A 20,916-nucleotide genomic window follows, 5' to 3' on the forward strand; every position below is an offset into this window, starting at 1 on the left:
TTGTTAAGAAAGCTTAGTCTTTGGAGCCAGATTTATCCAGTTTCCAAATACTCATTCTGCAACTTCATAGCTATTTGATCCTGAGCATGTTAATTTTTCTGAATCTTGGTTATCTAATTTTTGAAATGAAGGTAATCATACCAGCTTCTTGTATTCAGAAATCCTACCACCCTTTATCTCACTCTGTTTCCAGTCAGTCTCCTGCTACCTTCCAACACAACCCTTTATAGCAAATTTCAAGGTCAGCAAGATTGAAAAGGACTGTATCATCGGAAGAAATATTTCAGTTTTTAAGGAAAACATTCTCCATAAATGCATCTATTGATAAAGTATACAGCTGTGGCTTTTTTCATACAGTTTAATCAATGTAAGCCATCAGAAATGTACTTCAAGAGACCGTTGCTATCTATGGTTAATTGAACTTGATGGCCAATCACTAAGGCCCATTTTATGCAATTAATGCAATTCCCTGAATAGTTTCCAATGTAGATATCTAGGCTAGGATTTTTCAGATGAAAGTGTATGTAATAAAATAATGTAGTATGTTAAAGATATGACTGTGATTCTGCTGTACTCCAAGAAAAAGGTTGCATTATTTTTATGTTTTCTCTTATAATTCCTTGAAAGATAATGTGTTTCACAAGAATAACTAACATGATATGTCTTTGATCTACTTTTCAAAACTGGCAAGTAATTATGCAGTGCTTTTGGAGAAGTTCTCTCTGCCTTTTTTGGGTGTAACCTTTCTCTGTTCTGTTCTGGGTTGCTGAATAATAATAATTGATTAATTAATTGACTTATAGCTCTGAATAAAAATTTGAAATTCCCGAATAAAATATATTGAAACTTTTCCTAAGGGTAAGCAGTTTAATAAAATGTAATAGGAAGCAGACTTCCTTTGAGACAGTTTGATTTTAAACTTTCCTTTGTTTCTCTCAAGGGCAAGTTTTATCTTCAGACTATGTGACTTGTGTTGAATACAGGCACTGTCATAATTGAGTGAACCTTTAATTGTAGACTTTGGGTGGCTTTCAAAAGGAAGAAGAATTTCCTCTTAATTATCTTTGGCTAATTATCTCTGCATTAATGGCTTGACTGCTGTTATTCATCATGCTTGAAGTATAAATAGAGGATTAGAGCTGAGGGGAGAGTCCTAGACAAGAGCTTTTCTCCTCATGTCAAAGAGACAGTTCGTGTTACGGGTCCCTGAAGGCCCAGCAAATTTCAGGAGCTTGGGCTTTGATTAATGGACACGGGATTTCTGACCCTCCATTATATTAAATGATTGTATTAGTTATTTCTTTTATTTATAAATGAAAGATACTCTAACCATCTTACAGAAAAAAACAACGTATTAGTTCATATGATTATAAAGTCCAGAGAGAAAATGCTTTATATATTGCTGGATCCAGGAATGCAAAGTAGATCTTCAGGAAGCTATTCTCTCTTCATTTCTTGGCTCCTCTTTTTCCCCTCTATTGGTGTCATCCAGCAGATGACAGCCTAGTAGCTTCTCTCCCAGTAACCTCATCAAAAGATCATTTTCCTTTTTGAAAGTTCCAGTAGTAGTCCAGCTCAATTTATTTGGACTGATTTGGACCAAATGCCTTTTATAAACTAATTATTGGAGGTAGAAAAATACTACTGACTGGGTGGGCTTAATTTACATGCCTTCTTCCTTATTTAATCCTACCCAGAAAACAAGAATTGAGAGAAGGAAGAACTGAATGCCAATCAATCAATCAATCAATCAATCAGAATGCCACTACTCTGAGAAGGGAAAATGGATACTGGGTTGAAAAAAAAAGTCTTGGTATGTATGTGTTATTATTATCTGTGTTTTGTCTCAAATAATGAACAAAAGTTCATAAAATTAACAAGTGGTTCTGGAAGGTAGAGTAGTGAGCATTTGGGTCAAAAAGGGTAGCAAAGACATAGGGATGGGTAGATAGGATAATAGCTTGGAGAAATGGGACTAGGTTGTTGTGGCTAAATCTCATAGCAATCACATCCATACAGGATCACTTCTGGCAGGGGAAGGGCACTTGTGACACTAGGCATTACAAGGACAAAACATTTAAAAGTTATACTGAGCAAATTCAACATGGAATAGAAAAGTGAATGATCAGTAAGAACTGAGGACAGCTAGATCATTACTCCCAAATGGCTTATGAAGCAGTTATCATGTGTAAGATCTTGGAGAGTATAGAGAAACTAAGGAAACAGCAGTAATCATCTTTCAAGGAACTGTTAATTGGTTACTATAAAATATATAGACAAATCACTATATACAGGAGAGACTATTTTTATCCCTTATACTTCCATTAACGTGGGTCAAGAGAGAGCCCTAGGACTGTGCTCCTGGAGAAACCAGTGAATCTCTCTAAGCCCACCATTCCCAGCATCACAACTTTTTCTCCCTAGAGAATATTGGGACCAATCCTATCATACTTTGTCTTGAGTTGCTTCAGCTATGACTACAAAACACTTGACACTCTCTCGTCATTTCCAAATCATTAAACTCTCCTCCTCATAGGTCTCTTTATGTCCCCCCCAACTTGATCCAACCTCCCATCCATCTGTCTGCTTAGATCCATCAGATGAATTGCATTATCAGTGACCCATGAGCCCAAGGTCCTCGAGAAGTCTTCATCTCCTCCATTATAATTCAAATGTGTTTCTGTTTTTCCCTATTTCTGCTCATCTCTTTCCTCTCTCCAAGCACTCTACCACTTTCACCAAGTTCTCTGGAAGTCATGGTCAATCATCAGTAGAATTTTTTTATATTCTCTATCTCTTCTCTGTAAATTAGCCATTCTTCTTATTTTAGTAGAAGTCGGTTTGCCTTGAGAATACTCTGTTCTTTAACCTGCTCAAGTAGCGCTTGTGTTCTTTCCACATCCCCTATATACTGGTCTGGCTATGAAATAAGTGTCCTCTTTTCTCTTTGTTTTGCTTCTGGATCCTTTTCCCTCTGCCCTTTATAATATTCTCCAGCTTTAAATTCCAGTATACCACCCAGATTGTCTCTTGAATGCAGTCATATATCAAATTGTCATCCCTCCCACTTACTTTGTGATTTAACACCTGGATCACTATCACTCTCTCAGTAGTACTGCCTTAATTCTGGGTGATTAAAATATTCCCATAGGTTATATTTCCAATACTTCAGCCTCTCAATTTCTTGAGCTTCTCCCCTCCAGGTGTCCTGCCTTCAATCTTTCTCACTGTCACTATCTGACCTTCAATGTTATGAGGCTAAATAATTTTAATTTATCCACAATCTCAGATTTAAGTACCCTCTCTCTCTCACTTCCTATCTTTCCAGCTCAGTTGGCCTATAACCCTTATTCTAATGATCATTTGACCTTACCAAGACCTCCACTATTGATTTTACCACTTTTCAGTATTCCCAAACTCCCTCATGTCTTCAATTCACTCCTCAGGTGGCTTAAATTCCACAATCAACATAACCATGCTTTTGCAGGTATTTGCAATCCTATTCTAGGTAAATCTGTCTCTCTACCTTCACATGTGTAGTCAAATGTGGTAGAGAAAAGCATATAACCATGCTGACTGATCTCCTGTCAATTTCATGACCACCATCCTCAAATAGACCCTTACTGCTCCTCAGAAATAATACTACATTGCCCAGGACCATTCACTTTCTTACATTCCTAGAAGACTATTTCATACCTGGTTCTTTGGTCTCAAATACCCAATACCCAACACCTACTCTCTCATTCTCACTTTAAGCTGATTTTCTTATTTACCATTTAAAAAGCAATAGAAGAGAACCAGAAAAGACAATCCCAAATTCCCAGCATTATATCTTGTCCCATACCGGCATCACTCCCATTGCTTTGAACTCTGTGTCTTTTAAAGAAACTTTTCAGTTGTGCACTAGATGCAATTCACACAGGGTCATTCTTCCAGGAATTTTCTCCTCCCTATCCTGCATTTATTATTTTCCCACTCTACCTATATGTCCATGTGCAGCTAAATAAGGATGATGATAACACATAAGTATGCTGAATGGTCTCATATCAAACTCAAGGCTACTAATTCTGAAGTGAACACTTACACTTATTGTCATCATTCTCATGACTTTTGAAGAAACAAAAACAAACTACTTCTTGGTGCCACGTACACCTCAAAATCCATCTCATTCTGGTCTTCTTACAAATTCTTTTTAAATTATTTTACTGGGCAGCTGGGTGGCTCAGTGGTTTAGCGCTGCCTTCAGCCCGGGGTGTGGTCCTGGGGTCCTGGGATCGAGTCCCACATCAGGCTCCCTGCGTGGAGCCTGCTTCTCCCTCTGCCTGTGTCTCTTCCTCTCTCTCTCTCTCTCTGTCTCTCATGAATAAATAAATAAAATCTTTAAAAATAAATAGATTATTTTACTTTCTGTGCCCAGTTATCTTTCTCCTCTGTCTTTTTTTTTTTTTTTTAGATTTTGTTTATTCATGAGAGAGAGAGAGAGTGAGAGAGAGAGAGAGAGAGAGAGGGAGGCAGAGACACAGGCAGAGGGAGAAGCAGGCTCCCTACAGGGAGCCTGATGTGGGATTCAATGCGGGGACTCCAGGATCACGCCCTGGACCAAAGACAGGCGCTAAACTGCTAAGCTACCCAGGGCTCCCCTCCCCTCTGTCTTGAACCTACTTCAAGCAGGATCTGCTCCCACCACTCCACAAAGTTCCTCTTGTCAAGCTAACCAATGACCTCTCTTTTTTTTTTATAAATTTTTTTATAATTTTTTTAAATTTTATTTATTTATGATAGTCACACACAGAGAGAGAGAGAGGCAGAGACACAGGCAGAGGGAGAAGCAGGCTCCACGCACCGGGAGCCCGATGTGGGATTCGATCCCGGGTCTCCAGGATCGCGCCCTGGGCCAAAGACAGGCGCTAAACCGCTGCGCCACCCAGGGATCCCACCAATGACCTCTCTTGTTGCTAAATGCGTAGTCAGTTCTCAGTGCTCATCTCACTTGACCCAGCCATGGCACTTGTCATATTGACCATTTCCTTCATTTTAAAACATTTTCTTCACTTGACTTCCAGAGTTTTACATTTTTCCTGGCTTTCTTTTTTTTTCAGATTCCTCATTGCTTCCTTATCATCTTGGCCTTCCATTACTGACGTGCCTCAGGGATACTCCTTGGACCTTTTCTTTACCTAAGACATCCACTTTTTTCCTAATGGCTCCTGATGCTTTCAAAATGCATATATCCTGACCAGTCCTTTCTCTTGAATGGTAGTTTCCTGGCACTAGGTTGTCTACTAAACAAGATCACTTTGAAGTCTAAAGCATCTTGAACTTAAAAAAAAAATCTCTCCTATACCCCCTTAGTCAACACTGCCACTCCTCCTTTACAGTTGCTTGGACCCAGACTACGAATTTGTCTTTATCTTATATTTTCAAACCCTTTATCTAATTGTCAAAAGTTCCTATAATGTTAACTTTTTAAGAAAAGATTTATTTTTATTTGAGAGAGAGAGAACAAGTTGGAGGAAGGGCAGAGGGAGAGAATCTCAAGTAGACTCCCCACTGAGCACAGAGCCTGCGTGGGGCTCCATCTCATGACCCATGAGATTATGACCTGAGACAAAACCAAGAGTTAGAGGCTCAACCAACTGAGCCACCCAGGTGCCCCCTGTAAGCTTAACTTAAAAAATAATAATTTGCAACCACTTTTCATCACTCCCTTGGGTCATGCTAATCCAGATCCCCATAATGTCTGTCTCAGTTTGTTTACTACAGTAGCCTCTCATCTATGATCATGTTTTCCTAGTTTATTCTTCACAAATGAATCAATGTTTTGATAAGATTAAAGGTATATCATGTCCCCCTCTGCTCAGAACCCTCCAAGTGATCCCAAATCTGAATATCTTTTGTGTGCTCCCTAGATCCTTTCTGTCTTTCCTTACCTTGTTTTATGCCCAAAGAGACTGAATATTTTAGATTGTGTGTACAAGATTTCTTTATCTTTGGGTTCTGGTTGGATTGAGCAATGAAAGTCACTAGCCAGATGTTGCTGGGCAGGAGAGGCTTCCTATGCTCCTATATGCTCCTATATGATCAACAAGTGTTAACTATTTCCCTCTATTAAAAGTTACGGGTGCTGCCTAGTACCTCAACCCAAGACACCCTTGGGTCCTCATAACCATTCCTTCCCTTGCCACTTTAGAGCAATGGTAGTTATGCTGCTCACTGCTACTAGTACTGGCTGCTATAAGATTCTATGTTAGGCTTCTTAAATCTTGTCCATACAATAATAAGGGGACAGTTTATTAAACTATCATTAAATTTCCCAGTTTATGTATGCCATCTGTTCCTGCTGGGACTATGGATGATACATTTGCCATTATACTCAGAGTAAACTGAAAGTTCCTTACCATGGTCTACAAGTATAGACATTATTGTCACCTTGCTACAGTGATTTCATTTTTTATTCTCTCACATGCTTCTTATATTTCAATCACAAGACTCCTCGTTTCTTTTCTTTTCTCTTCTTTCCTTTTTTTTTCTTTCTTTTTTTTTTTAATATATTATACCTTTTACAGTTGCTATTAAGTCTGTTCACTCTTCCACAGTGCTTAGGCCTTCACTCAAAAGCCATTTTTACCTTGACACTGTCTATGAATACTATTTATTTTTTTATAATAAATTTATTTTTTATTGGTGTTCAATTTGCCAACATACAGAATAACACCCAGTGCTCATCCCGTCAAGTGCCCCCCTCAGTGCCCGTCACCCATTCACCCCCAACCCCTGCCCTCCTCCCCTTCCACCACCCCTAGTTTGTTTCCCAGAGTTAGGAGTCTTTATGTCCTGTCTCCCTTTCTGATATTTCCCACACATTTCTTCTCCCTTCCCTTATATTCCCTTTCACTATTATATGAATACTATTTAAAATTGAAAATTCTCTCTCAACACTTCCTATCCCATGGCTCTGCTTAATCTGAATCTGTACAATTTATCACTGTATAATATGCTGTGGATTTTACTTATTCCTTTTCTGTCACCTGTCACTAGAATCTAAGCTTGAGTAGAGGAAGCAATTTGATCTGTTTTATTCATTGATATATTTTGTTTTAGAGTGGCTCAGAGCACAGAATAGATGCTTAATTAATATTGTTGAGTGAGTAAATAAACAAACAACCCAAAAGAAATCTTATAGGAGATTTAATAAGAGAGAAAATATTTTCTGCTGGTGGTATCAGAAAAATGGAATTCATATTGCACCTTGAGAGTGGACATGTGAGATAAGAAGAAGAGATTCCCTGAACAGGAACAACCTGAGCAAGGTCACACTGATGGAAAAGCATTCAAGAAACAGTAAGTCTTTTAGTTGGGTTGTATGTTGATTGCATATGCAATCAGAAATAGTAAGTTGCTGAAGATAGGATGAGGCCAGAGAATAGAGTGTAAAACAAACCAAAACAAATTTTGGGTGAAACAAACCAAAACGTATTTTGTCCTATAGGAAATTAGGAGTCTTTGAGACTTGAAATGTCACAGAGTTGTATCCTAGAGAGGCTGATTTGATGGTAGTATACACAAGTTTGGAGAGGGGAGATTGATGACATTCAAATAAACTAAAAAAGCCACTAAGAGAAGTGATGAATCTTAACCACAGCAGTGGTAAGCAGTATAGAGAGGAAGGCTGTCACATAGATTGTGGAGAGTATATTGAGCCATAGAGGAAAATAATATATTATGCAGAACGCTTGGAAGAACTGATGCCATAATTACCAACTGACCCTGAATCAACATAGCACTTTATTTCATTTTTCTAATATCATGTAGATTTTAAAACGATAAATATGTTTAATGTTTTTCTCCTTCAATTCATGAGCCAGAAATACTCTATAGTATAATGTAGGTAGAGAGTGTTTATCACAGTTTAGTGTTCTGTCATTTTTGAGCCTATTTAATAGCAACATCACAAACAGAACATCTGCCAATGAGCCTCAGCTGTTATTGTAGATAGAGTGTTAGCAGGGGTGGGAGTCATTCATGGGTGGGTGGCAACCAGGCCAGGCACGGCACAGCTGGGGCTCTCTCCACCCGTACTAGGTCATGGATCATCAGTCTTGAAACAATGCCAAGGGCCAAATTTAGTGATGCTGGATGTAGTGTTGGGAGCCCCAGGATTCCAATATTGAAATTCATTTTATAGGTGATGAACAAAAGCCCACAATGGTGCCTTTTGTATAAGAATGCATCTATAATGGAGGGGAACGAAAAAAGAAAGGGGAGAAGCTCTGTTACTTTGTTTCCAAGGATAGTGGTCATGCTAATTAATTTGATCAAGGAAACATGAATGGAAAACTATTATGTGCTTGTCATCATGCTAAGTGCTCAAATTGGAGATTCAATATATAGTATTAGCCCATGGGAGCTTACAGTATAGCAGGTGAAAGAAAGATATAGAAATTTATCATTCAGTACCAGAAATGTTCTGAACAACACAAGTATAAAGGAAGGAGCATCCAACACTGCCTGAGAAAGTTTCATAGGCCTGAAAATGCTGAACGAGCACTTACGTGTAGGGGGAGAAGAGTGGGTATTCCACATAGAAGTAATATTAGCAAAGGCACATGGAGCATAAAAGTACATGGCATATTCAGGAAATAGTGTTTAGAGTATATGTAGTTTAAATTCATAGAATTCTTGGGGAGAAGAGAAGGGAAGAATTTTGAAAAGATTTTTGGAAGTAGAATCAACATTTGGCAGGCAATTGACTCAGGAAGAGCAGAGAGGAGACATCTCTGAGATTTGGTTTCATTTTGTGTAACCTAACTAGCTTTTTATGTACTCGTGAAGAATCAAATTTCTTAGACATCTGACTTCAGATTACTTGAGAGAATGATGGTTATACCCTACAACACAAGGAAAGTCTTGCTTTCTTATTATTACACTGACTCCTAGAATATCAGAGATGGAAAGACACACAATGATGCTTGAAATGCAATGATGGGAAGAACATTGCATAGTTCAGTGCTTAGCTCAAAGTCTCATAGCAAAAGAAAATATATATATATCTATAGTTTCAATTAGAACTCAGATTTCCTCTTCTTGCTGCTGTTTCTACACTGTGTAATTTCAAAATTCGGGTCCATTTATTTATTTATTTATTTATTTTGCATCATGAAATAAATGGACATATATCATGGGTAAAAAATAAGGGTATAAAGCTCTTAGGAAGACAAAGGGTAATATTTCTTTAGTCTCATTTACGAAGTAGTGACCTTGAGACTTAAGATTAAAATTGGTTTAGAGAAATTGGAGGCACCAGAATTGAACTATGAGCAGGCTTCTGGTAAACTTGATGTATCTTTTCATAGCCACAAGCCCCAGACAGTGATGGACAGGAGATAAGGGAGGAGAACAGAAGTTAGCTGGTTAGCTTTGCAAGAGAGAAATGCATTAAAGGAACTAAGTCTTAAAAAATAAGAACTAAGTCTAAACAGACAGAAGCATTCTTTATGACTCCTTGGGAAGAGCCCTTGCACCTTTTAAATATTCTTTCAAATTTCACTAAACCTTGGAGGCTGATGTGTGTGATACGGGAGAAAGACGGGGTTCTTTCAGTATTACTCAGTGATCAAAGAAGCATAGAATGATAATATCCTATAGACTTGCGGGTCCAATTCCACTCATTTTAGGGGCTCAGAAGTCTGAAGCTCAAGGAGAAATGCTTTGATTTCTTATATATAACCATTTCAGTTCAGAGCTAAAGTGAGAAGCTGGTTTGCTTTTTTTTTTTCTTTTTTTCAGAAAAAGCAATTACCTCTTCATTTTTCCTCTTGCAGCGGCTGCTTTTTGGAATAAACAGTCACTTTCAATCTCTTCGGAGGTTAAAATAAAAGTTGTTTCAATACTCAAATCCAAGACCAAGAATGTAGCTAACCAGCTTTGTTCATCTCCTCTCCTTGCAGCTTTTCAGAGCCTGCTGCCTCTTTGTGGACTGGAACAGAATGAGAGAAAGGGGAGGATGGGAGGGAGGAGGAGGAGTTGGAGAGAGACAGGGACAGAGATGGAGAAAAGAAATGGTAAAGTAAGAGAGCCAGAAATACCGGGGGGAAACAGAGACAGAGGTAAACAGGACTATCGATGGTTGAATTCTTTCCCACTCTACATCTTCTACCAGGAAAAAGTAATGTCCTAGCCAGAACAAGACAGCTCTCATTTGAGTTGTGGCAGCTCTACAGCTAGTCAGCTTACCATGCTAGGAACAAAGTTAGGAAGCCTGAGGACCCATCACTTTCCCTTTCTGGACTTTAATTTATTCAACTGAAAAATCAGTGGTTGTCTACATTATAGTGCTGCCTCTAAAATATGTCCCCCGATTTTTTGATATTCCTTCCTTCAAGGGGTAGAGCTGAATTTCTTTCCTCTTGATTTTGGAAGGGACTTAGGGACTCGTATCTAACCAATAGAATATTGCACAAGTGATGATATGTCACTTTGGAGACTAGGTCTTGAAGGCACTGTGGTTTCCTCCTTTCTCTTTCTCTCTTTGGAATCTCTTGATTTGGGGTAAACCAGCTGATGTGTCACTAGGATCTCAACCACCATATGAAGAGGTTCGTATGAATAGGCACTTAGGCTTCCTACCAAAACTAATGTGCCTACATTCGGAAGTGGATCTTCCAGGCCTGGTCAAGTTTTCAGAGGGACATAGCCCTGGTCAACAGTTTGACAGCCACCTTGTGAGTAGCTCTGAGTAAGAAACACCCAGCTAAGCCTCTCCCGAATTCTTGACCCAGACTCACAGAAAATGTCAGATAATCAATATTTGTTGTCTTAATCTACAACTGTGTGAAACAGTGTTGTAATCTACAACAGTGTAAAATCTATGGCAGTGCAAAACAGGTGCAGTTTTCAAAAACTGTTTACTTTTTCAGAGTCTTTTTTTGTAGTCCTCAACATTTAGAGTTGTGTGAAATTGTATTGTTTACTCTTTCATTTTTAGGTATGAAAGATAGACTATATGCTCTGGAAAGTAGCCCAGTATATAACAGGTTAGGGAACTTCTCTTGAGCCTCTTTCTTTTCCCCAGCTTTCTTTTATACCACCACCACCACCATCATATCATCATCATCTCATCATCATCATATCACTACCAAGCATGTAATTTCCAGATGTTAGAAGTTCACATTATATGATTTTACACTTTTAACAGTCTAATGAGGTAGATATTATACTATACCCATATAATATATGAGACAATTAAGAATTTGAGAGCAAAAGTGTCTGAAAATCACAGAGTAAAGAGAACTGGCACTCCAGTTCAGGTCTCTTGATTCCATGATATCAAAAGCCCTTATCACAGAAACCACCATTCAGCTTTATTCTTCAAACCTTGACACTCCACATTTCAGCTGTCCAGTCTGATATTTGGGAATTGTTACGGATCTCCCTTCTCTTTTACATTACAGTTTGAGGTTTGTAAATGAGTGAATGGCTTCCCTTATTCTCCTTTATTTCTTTTGGTTCTTCTTAGAAGTCATTTAATTGTCTTTGCCAATAGCCAAGTTGTTGTACCTTGAACACTTTGTCCTATTGTAGATGACTAATGACAAGGATGTAATAAATACTAGCATTCCAGCCTTTTTTGGCTATCCAGTTGATTAACTACATTGATTATTTCTATAACTTTATAATCTGCAGTTTATTTTTCTCATATTTTATGTAATTTCATAGCAAAATATGAAAATGAAGGACTCAAATTCCAGTTTTTGGCAATGAGTTTTAAGGTTTGCTCCTTAAGAAAAGAACTATTGTCTAAAAAATCAAGAGTTACTTTTACCTTTTTTCTTCTAAATTTATAATATGTCATCACTGATTTTTCACTGAAACATTTGCAAATATTGTAAAGGTACTTAAGTCAGTTATGCTTTAGAAGAGTATACATCTAAATCATTTTGGGAGATTTAGTAATGTGAGATAGGCCTGAAATATGTGCAATTTTTTATAAGAACCACTTGCCTCAGGTGTTTTGAAACATGATATTGAATTATAAATTAACTGCAAGCATGTAGCATAGTTTTTGACAATAGAAAAGTAATAAGTTGTTAAGGTTGGCTTTGTGTCATAAATGAAAAATAAAGAAATACATATCACCTTTGATCTTGTTTTGTTTGTTTGTTTGTTTTTCAGTAAAACAATAGAGTATTAAAATTCCTATCACCTAAAGTAGGATAAAAATAGCTCATGATCAGCACTGGGTGTTATACTATATGTTGGCAAATCGAACTCCAATAAAACAATACAAAAAGATAAATTAAAAAAATAGCTCATGATCTGAATTCAGAGTTGGAATCTTTCTGCTTTCTTTCTACGAGCCCATTTCAAAGAGCCAATTTTTTGTTTTTAAATATTATTAAGTGTTTTGTATTATCCAAGAGAAAAACCTCATAAATTATTCTCTAAAGAATTTTGAGTATGTCAACAATCTCCTCACTATACTAGGCAATCCAACTTTTTCTCTGTTTAGTATCATAACTTGTTAGTATGCATCCAGGCTCCATAAGCAAATTTCTTCACCCACCAAAGAGAGATTTCTTCATGACCAAATGACACTTCACAACATTAGACATGTCATAAAAATTCAAATCTTTAATACAGAGGATCCAAATTGTAGAGACAGAAGAAGCATAGATAGCAACTGATTTCATAATATCCACAACAGCGTTTGTCTCTTCCTTCATCTGAGCTCTAGCATGTTCAGTGCGAATTCCTCGTTTTAGCTCTTCAGATAAATAGATCAAGGGAGGCTTTCTAATGACTGTGTTACATGCTCTGCTGTGTTCTAAATGTCTTCAATCCTTCTGAGGCTCCCTGGATATTCAAAAATGAAATGGCTCATTGACAGATGGTTTGAGCATCACATTTTTAGAGAATTACCTAAAGCCACTGAATGGAAATTAACCAAATACAGAAAATTGCTAATTTTTAAGAATGCTTTTCCTCAACCAGGAGTTGTAATTAATATGCACACCTTCAACAAATTCCCTCTGGGAAAATTAGGGACAAGCCCTATTCAATTCTGTACATTATTTTTTCATAACTATTTGACACCTTGGCAGGTGTATTGGCAGGAAGATCTTTCCATTTCTTCTTTATCAAAATATATAACATAACTCCATTTGTACTTCTCTTGCCTCTTCAAGCAATCTCAATATCACATTATTAGGAAAAGACAATGCTATGTGTTCACCAAGTTCCATGTCATTTTTCTCTTCCCAGGAACACAGGAAGGATGCATTTTCCCACCTTCTCTATGACTAGATCAGTACTCACCGCTAATTTTGGCCAATCGATTCTAAGTGAGAGTAATAAGTGTCATATTTAGGCTGAAGTTTAGAAGCCAAACATTTCAGATGGCAAAACTACAACAATGTAAGCCCCTATCTGGACACAGAGCATAAACAAAATGTTTTATTATATAAAGCTACTGAAATGTTGGGGTTATTTGTTAGCAGAGCATAGGTTATCTGAATCTGATTAATACATGTGATGACTACAACAATCCTACCAGATTCCAAATGTCAGTGTTGGATGCTTCATATATTCATAACACACTGTACCAATAACTCCTCTATAGAATTGTCTCTTGTGCCAAGGCAACTCAAGCATGCCCTATATTTTCATCTATTGCCTGCAAACACTTTGTTAAAAGGATGATTTGTTGTCCTCCTTGGCTGGAGAAAACCAGAGCCTACAAGGGTAAAAGAGGTGTTAGAGATAAAAATTAATGGTTCTTAAACTTTTTGTGCATCAGAATTATCTGGAAAGTTTATTCCAAGTGCAAATCTGCTTCACTCTAGGTATCTTCATTTAGTTATTCTTAGATAGGTCAAGAAATATGAAAAAAAAAGAAATATGCATTTAACATGAACCCAAAATGGTTCCAGTATGGATGCATCAAGAAACAAACATTGAGAAGCCCTGGACCACTAATAAAGCTTTTCTCCTCTTATAACCTGAATAATAATATAGAAAATATGGGAAAGGTTTGAAAACATTCTTACAAGTAGTAGTTGACCCATGGAGTACCTTATCTGAAATGTCAAGGGTACAATATCAAAAAGCAGACTCCTAGACAACACCCAGTACCCAGTAAATCAGCTTCTCTGGGGGAGGAACTTCTCCCAGGATCTCTGCTATAAGATGCCCCTTGCAAACAATTTTTAGGCACAAAAAAAGCTGAAACAATTGCTGTAGGGACTGATTGTCCTTCTCTGTTCTTATATCTTTATAAACAGGCCAATTTATTGTTGATGGCTTTTTCACACACATTAGTTTTTACCAATCACTTCAACCTTTTAAACTGGAAGTGAATACATTATTTGAACTTTTACTAGTTACAAGAGATGGTAACTAGACCTCACAGTATAAGTCATAACTGCTGAGAGATTAAATTTGCTTTTCAAGGTAAATGGTGGATACATTTTTATTTTCCATTAAGACAAGTACAAATAATTTCTTTTGAGAGAAAAATTATAACCTGATCATAAAGTCTGGAAGACACAAAAAAAAATGGGTCTACTTTTAAAATTCTTAAACAAATGTTATAATATTAAAAATGAAATTATATAAAATCATAATATGACAAGGCCAGATGACACATCAGATATTTGATATGACATTTAGTTAGCTGCTTGTGGGTTTACATTAACTGACTTGTTGATTTGAATGTATAAAGGTCCAAATTAAATAGTTACAATTAGAAATACTTCCACATGAATCCTATAGGAATAGTTCCAGAATTGGCACTGGATCAGGTGTTAGAAGCCTAGATTAGAGGCCCAACAATATTGCTAATTGGTTGAGTGTCTTTAAGAAAGTCACTTAACCTGGGTAGTATGTTCCTGCTATGTACTGCTTTTGTGCATTTTTGTGAGTGTTTAAAATAAAGAAAGATAAGGAAAGAAGTGCTACATATGAAATCAGTTTGTGACTCATAAATCATTATGCAAATGTAAGTTTATACAACCATGAGCATGATTTCACTATGGGAATAGTATTGGCCAACACTTATCAAGCACTTATAATATGCCAGGCACTGTGCTATGCACTTACATGCATTATATCATTTAATGCCCACAAAACCCAGTGAGGTTAATAATATTATCTTCACTTTAGCTAGTAGGAGATTAAGGCTCAGAGAGCCCACAAACACGTAATTAAGAGAGAAGCAATACTCACATTCATCTCTACTTGATTTAAAACTCTTGCTCCTAAATAGGCAATATTTCTATGTAAATGATATCCATTTAACCTGCAATCATATCATATCAATTATGAATATGCATGACCCATGAGGAAATTTTCTTAACATTTGCCTTACTGAAATATATGACACTGAATATTACACTCAAGCATAGCATTTTGGGTCAGAGACTAATAACATAACTGCCTAGCCTTTCTTCATACAGTAAAAGTATGGTACATTATCTTTCTGACCCCTGTGTAGCTAATGCCAAAATCTATGACTTTATATTGCTTACACTATCCTTATATTGTTATGGAAATTGAAACTGACCAAAACTAACTTAGTTTTTGAGAACACAGTTATCTATAACTACTCATTCATAAGAACTCAGGTTTAATTTCCATGCCTTTGCCACTCATGCCATTATTGCCTTTATTTTTTTTCACACACAAAAAGTAATTGATAAATGACAAAAGTAATTTCTCAATTTTTCTAATGGTATTTTATAGTTGGGACACTGAGCTAATAAGGAATAAGACTGATTATGGGTAAACACATTCGCTTTTTAGAATTTGGAACAGCATACATTACTCCCTTTTAATAGGTTGGGAGAGAAACTGCTGTCTGTCTTCCAAATGAAGATTCTTGAACATACGTTAAGGATGGATTAATGTCCTCAAGAAGAAATGCAATATAGAATATGGATTGTGCTCAATTATTTTCTGCTAGATATTCAGGTAGGGTGGCCTGTCATTTCTTAATTACAACATGATAAGTCACAGTTACTCTGGGGTGTCCTTATTCCCACCTCTTTCTTTCAACAGGAAAAGGATGTAATAGTTTGTTTCAACAGAGAAGGGATTTTCTGCTTTTCTCTCCAAGTGGAGTAGTGGAATGAAATGTCTTTCTCTATCCATCCTTCACTATTAGTGACTGAGAAAAGCTGACACTCATTGGGCCATCGCTCACTAACAGTGAGCACTAATGTATTGTAGGTGACTGCTCGTGTCTGGTAAGGTCTTCTGCTCTTTTCGTTCTGCTCCTGTTCAGGGGTAGCAGATTGTGCTTCTAATTTTCTTACAGTAACCTCACCAGACAGGGATCCTGTACTCTTCCATCAGAGTAGATGGAAGGCACATTATTTTCTAGCTTTTTATCCTCTGATGAAGTGGTAGGTCATATCAGCCTTATTTTGAGGATTCAGGTGTTTTTGATGTGGGGAGGGAACAGAAGTCTCCCATTATGTCTTTAGGTCCAGCCCATGTTCTTCAATCTCAGCATTGCCAGGGGCACTTGAATCCCCACTCAGGTATATATTCTTTTGGTGAATACTTTAGTTCTGAAATTACAAACTAGTGGCCCTCCGGGTTACTACATGTTCATGTGTTTTGGTTGGTTCTTCTTTCTTTCTTTTATTTTAACTCTAAGACAATCCATAATTGAATGACTACATACAAATATTAATTTTTAGATTATTTTGAAAAGCTGGACAATCCACCAACATTGGGCCTGAGTGACAACTATCATGATGGAGCTGAGAAGAGGTTGCTACCTTTTAAGAAATATTCAATTACCCACAGGCCCAATCATCTCTAGTATTTCCCTCACTGGAAGATCAAATGCCATGTGCCTTTATGATTGATTGTGTTAAAAGATTTCAAGTAAAAAAATATGTATCTATACCTATGTCCTTATACACATTAGTCTTAGATGGACAGCATGTGTATTATCCTTATATCTAGCCTCTTTCTCTCTCTCTCTCTTTTTTTTTTCACTTTCTTATTCTTGTAGTCACTTGTACTGATTGTCCCTTCTCAGAATCTTGAATGAGATGAAGAAATACATACACCAAATGCTACACTGAATCCTTAACAATATGAGATTTTTGAGTAAACTTCCATTCTATTGGAAACATTTTTCTCACTCTATTTCTGTCCTTTCCCAGATCTCCCCTCCATACACGTTAGAAAGAAACTAAAGATACACTTCAAACTTTCCTAGTACCTAAACTAAGTCTTGATTTCCTGAAATGGAATATTCTTCTGATGTGAATTCAAAAGCCATAAAAAGAAGAGGGAAGAGAGACAGGTAAAAATTTGTTAGTACAAATGAAATCACATAAAAATATAACTTTATTGATGCTAACAACTTTAGGCAGTTTATAGAACACTAGTTTACAGTGAGACAGAACACCATGTATCCTTGTTAGTGTGTTTGGTCCTTCCAGGGAAAATGCACTGTAGGCTTTTAGTAGAGATTAGTCCCACAGCTTTCACCAGAATCAACCTATTTCCACAATGCTCTCTTGGGATACACATACCCTGTAAGTATCATAGCCCAAGTACATCTGACTGACTTATAGTGTGAGGTTGATCAACAAATTCAAAAGAAACACACTTAAATTCTTTGCTCAGTTTGAAACCATTGGGCAAGATAGAGGATCAGACTTTAGGCAACTTTCACATACTGACCTTCTAGGGCTCAAGAAGAGTGTGCTCTTCTGAGGCCGTTAGAGGCAATAATTCTGGATTCAGGTCCTCAGGTCTTTTGTCTCCTAGAAATAAATAGTTTTTAAAAATCAATAAAGGGGACACAGTCTGGTAGTCCATTAGATGATAAAAATGTCAATTACTCCCATAGGTTCATGACACAAAGAAGGCTGGTATACATACATAGCAGCCACCACCCACCACATGGTATTATAGGATATAGAAGTCATTGTTATTGGATAAATCCGTGAAATGGTGAAGAGCAAGGGCTGAGATCTGGGAGGCAGGGGGTTCCAATCTGGTGCCATTTTGAATCCATTGAGTTTCTGATTCTTGGGGAACGGGCTTACAGAGGTGTGTCTCCCACTGGGGCTGGGTATGAATCTCTGCCCGACTCTTGCTCCTAAGGTGACTCTCTCCTTCACAGTAGGTAACACAGCAGCGACAGGCTGCAGAGGGCTTCCCTCTGTGCTTGGACATTGTATCTGGGGCTGCAGAGGTGCCTGCAGCTCTCCCTGTGCCCTGGAGTTCTGGGGGCTCTTTCAAACGACTTCTCCTCCTTTGAACATGGTCCAGACTGATGTCAGACTGGGAAGAACAGCTTTCATTCCAGCCAGAGCTGGCACTCAGACTTCTCAGGGGAAGAGCCAACCGCAAGGCCTTCCAGAATTTAGAGCCAGAATGTTTGGACTTTTCTCCTTTCCAGCTCACAAAAGACACAGATTCCTTCAGCTGTAGAATGCTTGGGTGTGGATGCTCAAGGGGACGGTACTCAACCACAATGAGCTTGGTGGAAATGGAGTTCTGGCACATGACGCCCAGTTTAAACTCCAGCATGCTGATGCTTTTTTCTGTCACATAGTCTGGGCTCAGGACAACAATCATCCTTCGGCTTCTCTGAATGAAGTCAAAAACTGCTTCCACTGTATCTACAGGAAAATGGAAAGATAGGACAATGCCTAGTGAAAACTTACATGTACCGTAGTTCATCATTGTCCATGCTACAAAGGAGAGGCAATAAATAAACACTTAAGAATAAAGTACCTCAGTGTAAAATAATCTACCCAGTTAATGAATCTCATTTATGCCACTCCCATCAATGATTGCTAAGCCTCTGCTACCTTCAAGGATGAGGAATTCACCACCTCTAAAAGCAGCTAATTTCAGCTGTTTGTAAATTTTTTTTTGAAATATTCTTCCCTGCCACTTTTATCTGGTGGTCTTAGATCTGATATCTTCAAATATTTAAAATATTTCACAACTATTTTAACCTCACTGTATTTTCTTCTCATCTTTAGACTTAGATCAACTTCAGAATTTCTATCTTATTCCCCAAAAGACATGGTATCAAATCTCTTCTCCCACTTTTATCATTTTCCCCTGAATAGTATTCAGTTTATATATGTACCTCCTAAGAGTAGAATTTTGAACAGGACTGAACGCGACGCTCCAGACATAGTCTGATCAGCAAAGAGCAATAGGGAATTACCAGCTCCTAAGAACCACACAGTTTTATCTCTTGATTCTTAGAATTTTGAACACAACATCAGATAATTCACAGTATTGATCCTGTTATCAACTAAAATCTTCTTCCTTTTTTCATGTATATGTATGAAGAATTAGACTAAAAATCAATTAAAGGGGTAACAACATAGACAATGGTCAGGAATTCATTAGCTAAAGACTTCTGACAAAGCATTAACTTTCTATGTGTAACTGATGTGGATTTGGACAGAGATTCCACTGGAAGGTCTTTGAGATAAATACAGTGCTTAGCTCATCATGAGATTTAAGGGCTTAAACAATGTGATTTTTCTGAAGGAAAGGATTTCCAAATGTGTAAAACACAGCCATTGACAATTCTGAAAACAGGTGCCGCAGACAGGCCATGAAGTTGAGTATATACTCTTTTGGGTCCAGGGATGAAACAGTGATGGAGAGACTTTATAGCCTGTGAAGACAAGCTGAAAGTTTGCAATGAATTTGATCATTATGAATTTGACAAAGAATAAAGGAGCTGTGCTCCTTACTAGATTAGTTCTTTCCAATTAGTAAATTTAACATGAATTTGAAGAGTAATTGGAAGAGACATATGCTCAATTTTTAAGACCTTTTAACTAGTTTTGTCAAGAGTGCAAAGTAGCTTTAGAGAATTTTCATTTTGATCTCAGAGGTTAAATCTAAACTTTTATTTATCTTTGAAGCCTGTGTGTGTGTGTGTGTGTGTGTGTGTGTGTGTGTGTGTTGGAAACTGCTTTGTCCCGTTCTACTGAGAATTTGTGTAGCTGCCTTTCACAAACCTGAAAATGTAAAAGTAAAAAATCTACTGCTTCTCCCGTCTCATGAGAAATACAATATAATCTTAAGGCAACATTGATAGATTTCAGCAAAAAGAACTTTGCGTGCTCAAATTCTGTGTGCATGCATGTGTGTTGTGTGTTTTACTTCAAAATAATCACATTAGGAAAATTACACTCTCTCCAATGGGGATATCACTGTTGAAAATAAAATGCTGTTCTAGGTCCTCTAAAGAAAGACTCAATGGCTTTTTTTTTTTTAATTTTGGTACCCCATCCTGAAAATGTAAAATTTGCATTTGAAATAGGACAAAGCTAAAGAAACAGATATGAATGGCAGAATTCAATGATATTGAGGAATGGCTGGAGAAGATGCTTATCAGATGGGAGATGGTCTATACCTGAGGGTCTTCACACAGTACTTTGAAGGAAGCTGCATTCTTTATGGCATATTTTTTAATATTTTTAATATTGTAAAAACTGCAGTTGAAGATGTGAATTGGTATTTTTTAATGCTGAATATTATTCAGAGAGGGAGTCATAAATTAGATTATTATTCTGTTGGGCTCAAAAAAGTAAGGTATGGCTATAGACTGATGAGACCAAATTTTTTTGTGTGGTACTAAGTTATTTTTGAAGTCATGTTTTCTGATCTAGAATTCATCAATACTCTAGAATAGTCCTACCTTTAAAAGTCATAATCTCCCTGGAATTCACCTAGAAGAAAACTAGGACTATAATTTTGTTCTCTAGCTAGGTTATTGGTGTATGCAACAGCAGCAAACCTCTCTCAATATCTCTTTTTCTTAAACATGAAGTGTAGTAAAAGGGGGGGGGGGGCGGAGAGGAGGCACCAAATTTGAAAGATGAATCTGAATTCAAATATTAGTTTATCCACTTA

At 37.2% G+C, this 20,916-nt stretch overlaps 1 protein-coding gene across 7 annotated transcripts in view; it reads right to left on the bottom strand.

The window, feature by feature from the left end:
- Positions 1-12,610: 12,610 nt before the first annotated feature.
- The window catches only part of IL1RAP (interleukin 1 receptor accessory protein), a 126,684-nt gene continuing 118,378 nt past the window's right edge, over positions 12,611-20,916 (bottom strand). For 5 of the 7 annotated variants that reach the window (XM_072752411.1, XM_072752415.1, XM_072752412.1 and 2 more), the window contains exon 11: positions 12,611-18,647. In XM_072752411.1, the coding sequence (XP_072608512.1) occupies positions 17,929-18,647 (719 nt within the window). In that variant the 3' untranslated portion in view covers positions 12,611-17,928. The remainder of the gene's footprint in view (positions 18,648-20,916) is intronic. The other 2 variants (XR_012000412.1, XM_072752416.1) reach the window with 2 other exon arrangements.

Source organism: Vulpes vulpes, chromosome 3 (assembly GCF_048418805.1).
Source record: "Vulpes vulpes isolate BD-2025 chromosome 3, VulVul3, whole genome shotgun sequence".
Lineage (NCBI taxonomy): Eukaryota > Metazoa > Chordata > Mammalia > Carnivora > Canidae > Vulpes > Vulpes vulpes.